The sequence below is a fragment of the Rhynchophorus ferrugineus genome, unplaced genomic scaffold (assembly GCF_030347505.1).
Source record: "Rhynchophorus ferrugineus isolate W39M unplaced genomic scaffold, kcgeb_rfMv2 rfM1, whole genome shotgun sequence".
Lineage (NCBI taxonomy): Eukaryota > Metazoa > Arthropoda > Insecta > Coleoptera > Curculionidae > Rhynchophorus > Rhynchophorus ferrugineus.
This window is the reverse complement of record NW_027472580.1, coordinates 59,934,891-59,951,460: the sequence shown is the minus strand read 5'-3', so window position 1 is coordinate 59,951,460 and position 16,570 is coordinate 59,934,891. Positions and strand designations below refer to the sequence as shown.

Here is a 16,570-nt window from a genome sequence, read left to right as displayed (position 1 = left end):
TTTTTAGAAAAATGTGTTTCCGATATGAGAGCTATATCTATGTTATTTGTTTTTAAAAATAATTCTTGTTCCCGGACTCTTTGATTTAGTCCGTTTGCGTTCCAAGTTATAATTCTTAAAAACGAATTACTCATTTTTGTTTTTCTTTAGCTTGTTTTGGGCTTGTTCTCCAATCCGGATTTCTCCAATTTTTCAACCCTATCTGCTAACTGACTGAATTTCTGTCTCATTTCAGTCTGGAATTCTTTGGGCAATTTCATCATGTCAACGATAGTTGGGTCGTTGGCCGCAGCTTTCTGCGGTTTCGTATCTATGTTTATCATTTGATATTTTGGTGGCTTTTGTATTTTTGACCGATAGTCTTGAGGTTTCTTGGGTTTCAACGGTAGATGTTGTTTCAGAGTTTTTGGCTTTGTCAGTTTGTCTTAAGCGTTATTCTGCTGTAATTTTCTTTGGCTGGAGTTCTTTTTTATATACTGCACATCCTGTATAATTGGCAAGGTGACCTTTTCCATCGCACAACACGCATGTCGCTACACTATTGCGTTGTTTTCTGCACTGAGTTGTGATGTTTACCGGCACATTTCACACATTTTGGTTCTCTACGGCAAAAAATTTTAGTGTGTCCAAAATTTTGACAGTTGAATTGTTTTTCTTCATCTCAATGAGATGCTTTTTTACGTTTTTGTAGTCCGTTTCATTACTAAGGGTTACGTTAATATCATCGTTAGACAAAGCTTTAAACTGCACTCGATCAGAGGCTACTCCCCTTATTTGCTTGCCAACATTGCTTACCTTGATCGGAGGGGGCAAAGGGATTTTGTCTTCTTACTTCTTTTTTTTTAATGTTTATAGTACTTTTTGCGATTGTCGAAGGCGTCATCTGTGACTTCTTCCTCTATTTATCCTTCTTGTTTGTTACTTCGGTCCAGTCAGACTGTTCCTCTACCTCTAATGCTAATTCGTCTTCATCAGTGTAGTAGTCTTCTGCATAATTAGTATGCCTTTTTGGTGTATCTTGCGTGTGACCTTGCTGCTCTTGCAAACGGATAGCAGCCATATCCTTAGATATTGCAACAGTTGTTGGTTCGGACGCTCGTTATTCGTTCTTGATTCTTCGTTTTCTTTCAATAATAGATTCAAATCCATTATGTCGTATTGTTATAATTAAATGTTTTTTTTTCACTAACTTTCACTTTTTTCCCTTTTTGGAAAACGTGTAACGTCTTTTGTTTGAGAGCACGGATTTACTTCACTTTGGGTTGGCCGTTTCACCGTATCCCGTACCTGGGAGTTCTTTGAAACCCTTAACCGTAAAAAAATATATAGATGTATTTTTATTTGATATTTACAGAGACTCGTTTTCGGGAAAGAAAAAACACGTCTTGACTCTATGAAGGTGGGGACCGAACTGCCCGATTATTAATGATGATAATTAATAATGATGTTGATTATTAATTGTAGTTCTTGAACTGATAAAATTAAAATTCTATTGTAAGGTAATAAACTATGTAAACTTTCAATACTTTCTTTAGGAGTAGTCTTACAAATTTCCGTCGATTCGTCAGAAGAGTCAATTAATTTAAAATGTGCTTTCCTGTGCATTATTCCGCTTATGAGGTGTTTTCGTTTTAAGCTTTCGAAATTATATGAGAAGAAATTATATGAAGAAGAGAAACCGTGGTAATATAAATACAGGTTTTCGAGATTTAAAAGCAGAACAGGACGATATAAATTGGAAGACGTTGGAAGCTTTGGGTTATTTTGGTGCAGTCATTCAGAATTATACTGAGAGGTGAATAGTCGTAATGCTTCTTGACTTTTTTCACAACTTACTTAAAAATTAAACAATTGCCATTTTAGCTGCAATATCGTCTCCACTAACTAAAACAAAATATAACAAAAGTATTTTCAAATCTTTTATGGGTGAAAGAAAGTGCGATCGTCATTATCTATTTTCGCTGTTCTTTCGACTGTGTACACTTACCCTGACTTTGGGCAGCATTGGAAGCCGAAAATATTTCCTTAAAAGTTTTTAAAATACTTCAGGTATCTTACGATGGTTCCATTGCGATTGCAAAATAATATCACAAATTAATTTGAGATCCGAGATGGTATTCACTAAAGAGATGTCATCTCCTCACTGCTTTTCAACATATTAGTGGATACAATTATGCCAAAAGTGTTTCAAACCCATGAACATCCAAATGTTGAATCTTTTAGTATTCTTCATGATATAATCATCAATAATCATGATACAATTCAGCAATGCAGAGTCATATGGCTTGAGAATTAATGAACAAAATATCAAGGTATTATTCCTCTACGTGAGCATCTGCTTCTCTAAAATGGTGCGTGTGGAAGAGAGGAAATATTACAACCAAGGCTAACATCCTCTATATCGTACGCTTATCTTATCAATTCTTATCTTCTGTGGCTCCGAGACTTGGACACTGTTGGTACTCTGACTTCTACAAACTCTGAGGTCTTTCAAATAGGTTGCTTAAGGAAACATGTTTCTTAGATCGTATTAGAAATGAAGTAATTCGTTTAAGATATAACTATCAGTACATAGTTGAGGAACAAACTCAAACACGCATGAAGATTACAATGGTTTGGACGTGTCTGTAGAATGAAATGTGAACGAATTTGCAAAATTGAAAAATCGATCTGAAAAAGGAGGATGGGTAGGAGCTTAACATTGTCCGAAGGCCGAACAGCTGTGGCCGACTGCCAGTAATGGCGAAATTTAGTGAAGAAAGTTAAAAGTCCTGCGGCACCAACAGCAGCGTTTTGGTTAAGACGTAGACATTTTCCCTAGTATTATTACTTCCTAGTACAGAAACCGTAATTACAGAGGACCGAAAGAAAATATGCTGCATAAAAGAATGTTTGCCAAATTTAACAAAAAACTGTGCTACATAGAGATATTACTAAACATGTAACTATAAAATATCCAGTGAATATAAGTCCCCTAAAACAACTTAACAACATACTCGTGATTAGCAACGAAATAAAATTAATATTTTCTTAAATGAGCTGAATGAAGAATAGAAGGAAGGTATAAATAGAAATCATCCTTATGAACTATGCGCTCTTTAGATCGCACTTAATTAATAAATTGAATATTCAAAAATGCAAATTCCTCAAACGTAAAATTAAAAAGCAAATGTTTAAGACAACTTGACAAGTCTCAAAAAAGCCTGTCGCTGTCGCTGAAAAGAAAAAAAATCAAGAAAACGTAATGCCATCGCCCAAAAATCAAAAGTTCACACTCAAAAGACTTAGTGATAAATAAATAAAGACGCAGGAATTTGTAACCAACAAGACAACTGATTTTCAATGAAAATTTGAAACTGAAATACAAACACTCGCAATTTCAGTCAATTAAGAAACAGGTTAGAAATATTGAAAATATTCGGAAATTTCCAAAACAAGATAAAGAAAAACAAATATGAGTAGTTTGTTCTTAACATGGAATGCAAAAAGCTAAATAAACGGGCCCGTGGACTAGAACTATTTCTGACAACAAATTTACATATATATATAAATAACATAAATATAACTCTCATATCTGAGACTAATTTTTTCAGAAAAAAATAACGGTGCTGGAATAAACATTTGCTCTATATACTGCCCACCAAGACACAACTACAATAAAAAGATTTCTTTTCAAAATTCAAATTTGTTCAGAAGTCGAATGTTTATTAATCGAGGGGACTTTAATGTTAAACACACAGCTTGGGATTCACGATTAATAACACCTGGAAAGGGAAATCAATTATTCACAGTAATTAATATTACAAATTGTAATTATCATTCAGGGCGCGAATCCACTTCCTAGCCTACCAACAATAATAAAGTATCTGACCGATTGGATTTTTAATCGAATGCCAGTCAAACATCTGATCACACTCCAGTATCGTTAACACTGAGCAGCAATCCTAAAAAATCCTATCAAATTTATTAACTGGGGCAAGTTTTGACTAATAATTAAGACCCAAAAGTATAGACGATCTTGACCAACAAACCCGAAATATAACTGGACAAATTCGGTCAGCTACAAAAGAAACTACCCTAATTCCAAGGGGGAAATAAGGATATTAATAAATAAGCCCCTCGAAATCAGGGAATTCATTTAAGAAAGACGAAAACCAGAAGAATATGGCATAGAACCAGAAATGCTGTAAAGAAAACCATATTTAATAGAATTAGTAATCACATATATCAAAATATTAAAGAACAAATTTGCTTCGAAAAATATGTAAGTAAATTAAACCCGGGAGTACCGCCTAAAATGATTGAAATGAATAGGTTCGATGCAACGACCAAAAAGCTAATTATTCGCACAATATTTAGCTAACGTATTCCAACCGATTGATATAGAATCTGCAATGGATACAACTCCTGTTTATCACTCCGATGTAGCAATAAATTTGATTTCTCCTAAGGAAATTACCATGGAAATTGATGACAACCTCAATTTTAAAAAGATTCCTGGAATTGATGATATTTCACTTAAGTTATTGAAAGAGCCGCCACAAAAAACAATAACCAATAACAAAGTTCTACCATTAATTACCAATGATTGTGGCTATGTAACCAACGAAGATCTGCAGGATGACCCTGAAATCAAATAGACTACGACGTTATCCAAGACTTCGCCTTAATACCTGATTAAGGTTACTAAATCACAGCAAGGTGGAAGCAATATAGGTACTGGACAAAACGCAAGAAAACATAAGATTGTAACGAACAGAAGCACACAAACTTTTAAAGTGCAAAATGTTACTCTTAACTTCAGCTTAAGTAATTTAATTTAATTTATTTTAGAAAATACATACTGATGTATTTATCCCATACTCGTGCAGTTTGTATATTGACACAAATACAACGTAACAATCTAATCAAATAATATCTAATGTAAGATCACATAATGATAATAAATCGCCTAATGAACTAAATAAAAGCACGTAGTTACTGATAATTGTTATATTAAAGACAACGTAAAGAATTTAATAAAATAACAAAATATTTCAAATATGTAACAAGCAGCTATTAAAAGTTAAACGGCAGATTTTAACAATTTTGTAGAATAATAGTCATTTACGTTTAAAATATCTAAAAACTGTACCAAATGGGGTTGGTAACCGCTTTTTGCGACTTTTTTGATTACTTTAAATAAGTATATAACAAATTCCTCGAAATTTTTAAATATCTTATCGAGTTTATTAAAATTTGGATGAACATATGAACCATCTTCACAAACCCATTGTCTTGATCTAAGATAATCATAGAATTTCAGTATTACCACGAATATTTTTTGTATAATATTTTTCAAAGCTATAGACTTTTGATTTAACATACACCTAAAAATAAATATAAGTTAAAATATAAATATAATCATGTCATATATTAACCACAAGAAATCAGTAAAAATTAATGATTATTTTATTTCTAATTATCAGTAAGTCAACTGATGGTAACTGAAATATATAACAACACTCGGTATATGAAGCATTTAAATTACCTAGAAATAAGTCTTATGGTTCTTACTATTTGACATTCTTTCAGAATAATAAACTGTATATCTTTTAATATACAATTATACTTCCTCTAACTTACCGAAACAATATATTTTTAATATAAACTGTATGGGCTGAATACAGTTCATCTAAATTGGTAACTTGTTCTAAGCTTCGTTCAAATAACTCCCAACTAGGTTGCAAAACCTCGCCAACAATATAATTTTGTAAGGTCTGCATAAAATGAGACATTACATGACGACACTGATGCAATTTCCTATACTGAGGAGACGACATCAAATAAATCTCTTTCTTGCCAGTCTCTTTAGCAAGGATCTTTAATTCCTGTCCAGCAAAAAATCATTAGTTATTTTTTTGATATATACAATATTTGATATTAAATAGTAATAAAATTATGTTTTTAGATAACTTACCAAAAATATTTTCTTTAAAACCCAGGATACTCTATTCAATTTTACTAAAAATTTAAATACTTGATCGTATTTGGATACAGCATCAGATGGGAGTAGGATATTAAGAGGCCATTTTACTTTATATGTTAATGAAAGACAATCCAAAACATCAGGATCTCCCAAATCAAAACATTTTGGAAGACTATTTACTTTAAATGATAGATACTTAGAATTTTCTTGATATTTACTAGAATTATCCAATGCGCTAAAAACTATACAGACATCTTATTAACAAAATGCGATTTAAAAGTAAACTTAGAACTAAACTTTCTAACTAGTTTTGTGCTAATCTCATCATATTTACTGTGCTAAAATAAGAGTAAGACTTGAAAAAAAAACGAAAATAGGTTTATTATTTTTCCACCAAAATCATATAATATTTCCTCTATATTTTTTTCATTCTACGAAACAAATGTTGAATTTAATTTCTAGAATAGCCTAATATTTTCAGGTCTTATAACTTTTTATTACAGTAGTATATAAGATAAATATTTGTGTTAATATAGTATTATATATGTATAGGGTTTTTCAATTTGGATGGGTCGATGTTAGTAGCTTATGGCGACCATCTTATTTTGATGACGGTTGTTCAACCTATTATTTATTGTAACGTGCATTACACCCATTTTATGCATCCTAATGGCTCCAACTTTTCGATAACTTTTTTGTAGTACGATTTCTTCTTTGCTTCAAAATAGGCCTGTGTTTCGGCAATCACCTCTTCATTCGACGAACATTTTTTCCCAGCGAGCATTCTTTTGAGATCTGAAAACAGGAAATAGTCGCTGGGGGCCAGATCTAGAGAATACGGTGGATGAGGAAGCAATTCGAAGCTCAATTCATAGATTTTTGCCATCGTTTTCACTGACTTGTGACACGGTGCATTGTCTTGGTGAAGCAACACTTTCTTTTTCTTCAAATGAGGCCATTTTTCGGAGATTACGTCATTCAAACGGTCCAATAACGCTATGTAATAGTCGCTGTTGATACATCCTTTTTTAAGGTAGTCAATGAAAATTATTCCATACGCATCCCAAAATACAGACGCCATAACCTTGTCAGCCGACTGTTGCGTTTTCCCACGCTTTGGAGCGGGTTCATTGTGTGCAGTCGACTCGGATGACTGTCGGTTGGACTTCGGAGTGAAATGATGGAGCCATGTTTCATCCATAGTAACATATCGACGTAAAAACTCGGGTTTATTACGCTTGATCGTCTTCAAACACTGCTCCGAATCATCAACTTGTCGTTGTTTTTGGTCAAAAGTGAGCTCGCGCGGTACCCACTTTGCACAGAGCTCTCTCATACCCAAATATTCGTGAATGGTATGATGTACACGTTCAGTTAATATCTTTATAGATTGTCTGCTATTTCATTCAGTTTCAATTTACGTTCATTCAAAATCATTTTGTGGATTTTTTTAATGTTTTCGTAGGTAACAACCTCTTTTGGGCGTCCACTGCGTTCACCGTCTTCGATGCTCATTTCACCACGCCTAAACTTAGCATACCAATCCCTGATGGTTGATTTTCCTGGGACAGTGTCCGGAAACTCGGCATCAAACCAAGTTTTTGCTTCCACTGTATTTTTTCCTTTCAAAAAGCAATATTTTATCAACACGCGAACCTTTTTACCCATTTTTTTTTTCACAATAACAAAAATTGCTTGAAAATGCTATAATTTTCAAACTAATGATCCGACAGCTGTCAAATTTATACACATATCTTTTGAGTGTTAGGGCTAACTAAAAACATATGGATTTAATTCTAGTAGCGCCATCTATGTGTCAGGCCGAGGACTTTTCAATTGACCTGTTATTGACTCTCGGGAAATGCTGTGCAATCGAGACTCCCCGCCACACCTCCAAGAAGAGAACCGACTGGATTAAATTTCAGAAAATTCTCCTGGATCCGGACCAATCCCGAAAATCGATCAGCCTAACCAATTCGAGACGTCCAGTTTGCCTTCCAAAACTCATATGAAGTTCGAACTCAGTGAAATTGCCAACGTTAAAGCCTGGTGAGCTGAAAAGTGGAACTCATTTCTAGCAGACCAAAAGCTGGATGACCTCCATCATTTTGAAACTCTCTAAAAGCCTTGTAGGGAAGGCGCGAAACGTAATCCCCTCCTCCTGAAGTCAGCGGAAACAAGGACTTTCGCAGTCACCGACCGCGAAAAGGCCGAGCTCCTCGCTAAAACGAATCAAATGCTCCGTTCACTCTTTAAATTTTCCTTAGCTACCTATTAGAACTTACGGTAACTCCCAAATCCTCTAGATTAACAATCAGCAAGATTTCTTGAGGTTGCAAGTCAACCCATAAAAAACCCAGGCCATTTTCTTCCACAAGACGCGTTCTGCATCGTGCATTCCACGTCTTACAATCGAGAATGCTTCTATCCCATGGTCAGAACAAGCCACCCATCTCCGTCTTCTCTTCGACAGGAAGTTTAGGTGAAAACTCTCCTTTATAAGATGCTGATTCGTTCAGTCGTTTTATACAGCTCCAGCGCATATCTCAAATACGTTACGCCCAACCAAGTGAAACATCTTCAAACTTTGCAGAATAAACTACTCAGGAGAAACCGCAAGGCCGCAAGGTTCGTCAGGAATAACCAAATCCATAAGGAAACAGATGTCCCCCAAATTCAAGATCTTATGTCCGAGAATTACTCAAAGTACATATTCACTCCTCGTCTGTCGAGTAATAAATTATTACTCTTATTTTCAATCGTTTGACCCCTTTTCGTCGGCCGATTAACTAACTGATTTAGCGAGCTTTTCGAGTATGATAACGACCGAGTCCGAGAAAAGATCAAAGTCTTCGTTATTTACTGCGAGTCTCCATGTCTAGGTACCCGTAAGAGGATTCCCCGACCCGTTTCAGGCCATAAACAAACGCCCATTTTACGGTAGACACGATGGTCCTTCAAAATCGATTCTCCAATTTTGATGATCAAATTCGAAACGACCGGCTACGCTATGTTAACAAGTATAAAATACCAAATATGGAACGATACCAACGCACACTAGATTCACCAGGTGAGTACACGTAAAGTTATTATTTGGTGCGAATTTTAAGCAGGCAACGTAATTTTCCTCGTGTGTGGTTCCAGCAAGACTGCTCTATGTGCCAAGGGACGTCACGATTGACATTCTACACAAACGATTCGATGGTATGGTTATCAGGATTTTACTTCATTCTTTTTATTTCTTATTTCCGGACTAGTTTATGCCAAACCTGTAACTTCCCTATAAACCACTCTCAGAAACTATCGACTAATGCGTTTGAGATTGAAAAACCTCATACTATAAATTATATATAAATTAGCTAAATGTATAAATTTAAAGCTGGTACCAAAAAATGAAAATATGAAAAAACGTAAGAAAAATACAAACCTAAATTTTGTAAAGTTCTACAATTAATTAGTTCCAAAGGGAAGTTAGCATTATATAACTTCTCAAATAAGTTTTCAGTTATGTTTCTTCCAAATTCACCATCTTGTAAAAAGAAATATGATCTAAGACTATCCAAGTGTTTCAAATAATTCAATTCATCAACAAAATATCTTAGAATTTCATTATTGGCTAGTCTCAACTGTGTTAATAAAGGTATTGAAACACTCTCATGTAAAAGCAACTTAAGACAATTTTTTGATACGCTACTAGCTTCATCTCTTGTAACTCTTTTAGAGAACTTGGAATAAGATCGAAATTCATCTGGCTTCTGATAAACAAAAACATAAAATTAAACCAAAATTTTTTAAATAAAAGTACTTACACAATATTAGTGTTGAATAATACCTGATTATAATACAAAGGAATGTGGGCCTTTTGTTGATTTTCATAGTTAAACTCCTTTTCATTTTGTTGAATTTCACCTGTCACAGGTTGGCTTTCTAACTTTGTATCAATACTCATAAACATACTACTAGGAGTTGTGCTTCTTGGAAAATCACTTAATGGTGTACCAGTGGGTGGCAGATCACTCAAAGGAGTTGAATCTACTGACATCGGAATAGGTTTATCTATGTCTAATTTCGCATTACTTTTATCAAAATCTAAAACAAGCGATTTGGACTTTTTTATGGGACTCTGAGCTTTAACTTCTGTCGTATCTGTAAAAAACAGTATTTCAAAAGCTTCAAAAATTTAAATAAAAGCATATTACCTGAGGGAAATCTAGAGTTTTTATTAATAAAATTTTCGTTATCCAACCTGGTTTCATAACCGCTCGTAAAACAATCATGGTGTCCCATAACTTTAGTTCTATTGATCTGTGCCACAGTTAAAACTCTATCAGTCCTAATATTTTCTTTTAATACATCTATACCAAACTCTGATGATAAAATCTTTAACTTATTACGTTGGGCTTCGGTAAGAACACTCGTTTGTACATCTTTAATTGGAGTTATATTTTTTTCTGACCAAAACCGAATGTCAATGCCCATTTCCTGATTTAAAACTTTTTCCTTAATTTTTCGGGCAAATGCAAAGTTGTCTATAGTTTGTTGCAAAGCGGCATTTGTTGTTGTTGTAATAACTTGCTTTGTTTCTAATTCTATATCACTAACCACCTTCATGTCTTCTTTCTTTTCAACATTGGCGTTTAAAAGATCCATTGATTGGGAACTGTGAACTTGGGCCATATTCTCTTCTATAGTCTCCATTTTTTCAGGAGGATCTTCTGATATTGAATAAAAACTATCTGAAGAACTATTCATTTTTTCTTGTTCACTAATAGCTGACGTTTTTAAATGATCTTTTTCCGTTATGGGCGAATCTATATGTATATTATTAGCTAATTTTAAGTGTTGCTCTATTTTCTCATTTCTAGTATCCACGGTTTCACATAGATTTGTATAATATCCAATTATTTTAATACTAAAATAAAGATACATTAAGTATCCAAAAACACAATATATAAATGTAATTAAAGTAAATTGCAAAATATCTGAAATGTATTTTGTAATCGTGACACTTATTCTATAAGCTTTTGAAGTCGGAATGATATTCAAAAGCATTTGATAACTACAGAACAAATCATAGATTCATTTTAACCTAAATTAAATTATATGGACGTGGAGGCTACGTGATTCCAGCAGAAATATTCGACAGGCATCTTTAACTTAACACAGCGGGTGCCACGATTAATATTTTGCATGAGGGTATGATTATCTGTCATAGAGTTGACGTAAATCGGCCACAAGATCGTAGTTTGATAGTCCAAATTTTTCTTGTGATAACACAAGAATTTGAACTCAAAAAAGAAGATTACATTGAAATGTTGAATTATGGCAGCAAAGTATCCATACTTATAAATTCATTTGAGTGCACTCCGTTTGAGATTAGGCGCCAACCTATACGACCTATATGATGAACGACGATTTTGGTCAAATCTGATCGAGCCTATTTTATCATACATAATGCAACATCGATAGTATGATCCAATATTTATATTTCCAATTTATTGAAATAAATGCATGAATACTTAAGACTTCTCAGAGTAGATCTCTTGGACGTCAATACACTACTAATAACTATTCTGACAATACTAGAAAACTTCCTGAAATTTAATAGACAGAACAGCCTTAAAACTACAAGTTAAATAGAATTTTACTCCCTTCAATGTCACCAGATGGTTTTTTCAGACTTGACATAAAATAACAAGTACTGCCTAAGTACTATAAAGAAGATGAGGTAGCATTACCATGCTTAGTAAAAAAATCACTGATAACAAGAACTATGTGACAGGTCAATTGAAAAGTACACGGCCTACCATAGTAAAACACATTTTTTAACTGATTAAAGCGACCCTCCAAAATTTCGATACCAATTTTGTAGTACGATTTGTACTTCATTCGACGAAAATTTCTTCCCAGTGAGCATTTTTTTGAAATCTGAAAGCAGGAAATAGTCGCTGGGGACCAGATCTGGAGAATACGGTGGATGAGGAAGCAATTCAAAGTCAAATTAATGGATTTTGCCACTGTTTTCACTGACTTGTGACACGGTGCATTGTCTTGGAGAAGCAGCACTTTCTTTTTCTTCAAATGCGCCCGTTTTCAGCAATTTCGTCATTCAAACGGTCCAATAACGCTATGTAATAGTCGCTGTTGATGGTCCTTCCTTTTTCAAGGTAGTCAATGAAAATTATTCCATGCATATCCCAAAATACAGACGCCATAACCTTGCCGACTGTTGCGTTTTCGCATGCTTTTGGAGCGGGTTCATCGTGTGCAGTCCACTCGGATGACTGTCGATTGGACTTCGGAGTGAAATGATCTTGAACATCTTCAAACACTGCTCCGAATCATGAACACGTCGTTATTTTTGGTCAAATATTCGTCAATGATATGATGTACACGTTCTATTGGTATCTTTAGTGTGTCTGCAATTTCATTCAATTTCAATTTACGGTCATTCAAAATCATTTTGTGGATTTTTTTAATGTTTTCGTTGGTAACAACCTATTTTGGGCTTCCACTGCGTTCACCGTCTTCGGTGCTCATTTCACCATGTATAAATTTAGCATACCAATCCTTGATGGTTGATTTTCCTGGGGCAGTGTCCGGAAAGTCGCCATCAAGTCAAGTTTTTGCTTCAACTGTATTTTTTCCCTTCAAAAAGCAGTATTTTATCAACACGCGAAATTCCTTTTTACCCATTTTTTTCACAATAACAAAAGTTGCTTCACTAAAAATGCTATAATTCACAAACTAATGATCCGACAGCTGTCAAATTTATACACGCATCTTATGAGAGTTGGGGCTAACTAAAAAACATATGGATTTAATTCTAGTAGCGCCATTTATATATGTCAGGTCGGAGACTTTTCAATTGACCTGTTACGGAGTGGCTTTATCGTGATGCAAGGCCTTGATCTTGCATCCCGATAAAGTCAATGTGATCGTCAGGATTTTCTACTGAATCTCAGCGCTTTTGAAATTGCTTGTGCCTCTTGTACGAAAGCCTGCGCACTTAGTTTTATCCTAAAATACTTCTCTTATCATAGACACGATCTAAATGTCGTCTTTTTTAGTTACACGCAAAATTTCAGGATATCGTGCTGTTCTACTAAACGCAACTTTGTTTTCCGACGCAATAAAAAAAAAGTTCTTTACGCAGACTCTTGCTTGTCCGTTGCTTGAAGATGGCTGAGCAGCGGGGCGCTTTTTAGTTTATAAATCCCCTTACTTTCCCATTACTTACCGCAGTCCTAGATTCTTTCCAGAACTCTGGAATATAATCTTAAGCCATTTTTAAGGCCGACCCTGCATATTTAGTGCTGTACAGCTGTATGAAATTAATACTGGTGTAATGCATATGTACTACTAGCAAGTGCGATACCTACTTGAAAATGCATTACTTAAGAAGTTCTTCCAATTATCATTCTAAGAGATCAATTCCACGTCATCTAGTTCAATAGTACTTACTTTAATAAATGTGAACTCGTGAATAACGCTAAAAAACTTGTAGTTTTTCTCATATGGAAATCAAATGCTGTCAAAAAACCTCTAATGCACAGAGCAAAAAAATGCATGAAGCTGGATATGTAAATAACAAATTAGGCCAATTGTAATATTATTATTTGAAAAACTACACAATGTCAGCTAAGGTTCATCAAATATCAGAGAATCCTCATCTCAAATTTAAAAGAATTATATCTGCAACACGCCAGCGTTTAAACCACAGTACTGATACAATGGAATTATTTAGCGGAAGAAACAAGCATTAAAAACAATAATCGCTGCTGAAAGGCAACTGTGTTAGAATTTGCAGAACTATATCAACCATAAAAGGAAGTGTAATAACAAAAATATCATAAAAAAACCTACTAAATATTTTAAAACACTTACGCCTCTTGCTCTATTAATTTATCTCTCATGGCTTCAATTTGTATTTCCTCCTGCATCAGTCCTATTTCTCTCTCTAAATCTTTATAAATCTTAAGGTGTTTTTGCTCAAAAGCTGCATCATATTGTTCTTTTAAAATAATTAATTCTTCTATCTTTCTTTCGCGTTGCTCTTCTTTTAATTTTTGTCTTTCCACTAAAAATATAACATATAAAGATTTGTACTAATTACATATCTTAAATATTATTTCAACATACATTCCAACCGCTTTAAAGTAATTGCCCTTTTCCTAGCAATCAAGCTAACATAGGCTATATCATCAACTAAAGATTTTTCAAAAATTTTTTTAAAACTAAATTTAGAGCCACTCTCTGCACAGGCTTCTAAGAAATATTTAGATGAATTGTGCTCTAAATAATTAAGCTGTACGTAAGTTAAACAACAGGAAAATAATAAAGGATTTTTTCCCAAAAGATATATGCATAGCTTATTCTAGAACAGACAAAATATATATAGCTGTTTTAATATAATTTTGTAATTAATACCATTGGAGAACATAAGTATAACAAATTCATCATTCTTCCACAAAATAGAATATTATCTTTCAAATCTAATAAAAAATCTGGTACAATATCTTGTCGAATTTCATAACTTCTTGTCCAATAAGTTCGTCCTCGACTTGATACATATTTTAAATTAGGTGTTATAAAAAACTCACCATAAGGATCATTAAGAATACCTTTCAAAATCCATTGATGTAAAAATCGGCTAAAAATGAAATTTTCAACACAATGTAACATTGACCAAACTTTTATAGAAATTACCTAAAATATGTTTGACAACAAGGATATAAAATAGAGTATAATACCATTAAAAGATTCTTATCTATAACATCCAGAGTTTTCTGATACAAATAGTTTAATAAAGCAACACCATGTGGGATTTCAACAGAATCACAAGAGTATGGACCTACTTTACATATTGATGCTAAAGTAGATATTTGCATCTGCAGTGGTTGAGTTTTCTCAAAAAAAGTTAAATAATTTGTGGTATCGGGAATGCTCATTACCGCAGTACGATAAAATTGAAGATATCTTGACATACTATCACAGAACTCCTAGAATATTCATAAGTGAATATATAGTAATTATAAATATATTAAAATGACATACTGTAAACACATATCCTGAATATTTATATTTCCTTGTAGTAGGATCAGGTGTTGCCATTTTATTTAAAGCTCTATAACAAATTCCAGAAAACATAAATTCGTTACAATATCTCTCAATAGCATCTGGAGTAATGCCATCAACTAAGATACCTGGAGATAAAAAAAACTCATCTTGGTTATTAAGATTAAAGGTTTCTGAAGGCATGCCCACTAAAAACAAAGTAAATTAAAATTTAAAATATAATCCAATAAAAATTAATAAAATACCTAAGAGATATTTAAGATCTTTGACAAATTGTTTTTTTGGTTTCATTTTATTTGTGATAATAGTAAAACTAGGGAATAGGTTATTTGCTAAATAAAGAGATTCTAAATTTTCAACCCAGAGAGACGATAGCTCACCAAGCTCTGACAAAAATGGCTTTTCTTTGTCTGGGGGACCACAACCATAATACTCCCAACTTCTTCTACAAGAAAATTTAGTTCTCATTGCAATATCCCACATATTTTCTTTTTCTGGTGATGAATAACCTTCATCAAATAATACTACATGGTCTTTAACTAGCAATTTATCAGCAGTTTGATCAAATTTGTTAGATGACCTGGTAAATCTTTTATCTAGCTCAAAGATTTCTAAAGATCTGGACTCATAAAGAAGTGGTGCTGGCAATTTAAATAACTGATTAAGGTTTAATACATTCTCATCAATCTCAGGCAGTGATGATAAATCCTAAAAAATTGCATTAATCTAGAATTTTTCAATGTATACAACTTAAAATATACCAGCTTGTGACTGTCTTTCTTTGGGACAGATTTTAAACATAATAAAAATGTTAAAATTCTATTAAAGGTCTCCACATCTGCACCATAATCATTTTTCAATTGCTCTGTAGCCCTTTGTAAGTTATCCGCAACTTCCTTTCTATCATAATGATGAATTAAAGTGTAACACCAGCCTAACAAATTAATTGAAGGATCCACCGCACCCTCCAAATCTTTATATTCTAAAATATGTTTTTATTTTATTATAGCCAATATTTTTAAAATTACATATACCTCTGGGATTTTTATATAGTTTCTTGCCCAATAATAATTCATAGCAGTTAGAACGTAAATATCGTACTTTACCAGGATTATTAAAATACTTTTCGCACAATTCCGTAATTAAGTAATATACCGAACCATCACTTAGAATCATTTTGAATCAAAATAAACAGATTTTAAATTCTGTCAACTAAAGTCATGTTTAACGTCAATTAATTGGTGTTGTTTAAATATAAATTTTAAAGTCGATATTCGTTATTAAGCAAACTTTACATCTAGCAATTGAAACTCTTTACGGAAAAGAAAACTAGTAGAATTATTATAAATATCCGAAAGTAGATATTAAAAATGCATTCATAGAAAATAATGTAAAGTAAGATTGAAAATAGTACATAAAATATATATTCTATTAACCAATTGATCGGCCCAAAATTTAACTGAATCAAAATCTATTGAAAATTTTCTGTAAAAATGATCATTTCTCATAATAACCTAAATAAAA

At 33.2% G+C, this 16,570-nt stretch overlaps 1 protein-coding gene across 2 annotated transcripts; it reads right to left on the bottom strand.

The window, feature by feature from the left end:
- Window positions 1–4,977: 4,977 nt before the first annotated feature.
- On the bottom strand, window positions 4,978–16,261 carry Grip163 (gamma-tubulin complex component 6). 2 transcript variants are annotated; one of them, XM_076395478.1, is made up of 15 exons: window positions 16,081–16,235; window positions 15,808–16,028; window positions 15,556–15,754; window positions 15,292–15,491; window positions 15,026–15,234; window positions 14,678–14,970; window positions 14,399–14,621; window positions 14,111–14,345; window positions 13,856–14,048; window positions 10,168–10,880; window positions 9,801–10,114; window positions 9,396–9,723; window positions 5,960–6,210; window positions 5,626–5,870; window positions 4,978–5,369 (listed from the first exon to the last, which is right to left on the bottom strand). In XM_076395478.1, exons 4-15 carry the CDS (start codon window positions 15,335–15,337, stop codon window positions 5,066–5,068), a joined length of 3,354 nt encoding a protein of 1,117 aa, XP_076251593.1. In that variant the 5' UTR covers window positions 15,338–15,491; window positions 15,556–15,754; window positions 15,808–16,028; window positions 16,081–16,235; the 3' UTR covers window positions 4,978–5,065. The 2 variants fall into 2 exon arrangements, with proteins under 2 accessions (XP_076251593.1, XP_076251521.1); XM_076395406.1 differs by having other exon boundaries at window positions 15,292–15,754; window positions 16,081–16,261.
- Between the last annotated feature and the right edge of the window lie 309 nt (window positions 16,262–16,570).

Coding starts and splice junctions, on each gene's coding strand:
- Grip163 (XM_076395406.1), bottom strand. CDS start 16,222: ATGATTCTAAGTGATGGTTCGGTATATTACTTAATTACGGAATTGTGC. Junction 16,029..16,080: donor ACTATATAAAAATCCCAGAG/GTATATGTAATT, acceptor AACATATTTTAG/AATATAAAGATTTGGAGGGT. Junction 14,346..14,398: donor TATACTTATGTTCTCCAATG/GTATTAATTACA, acceptor TGTCTGTTCTAG/AATAAGCTATGCATATATCT.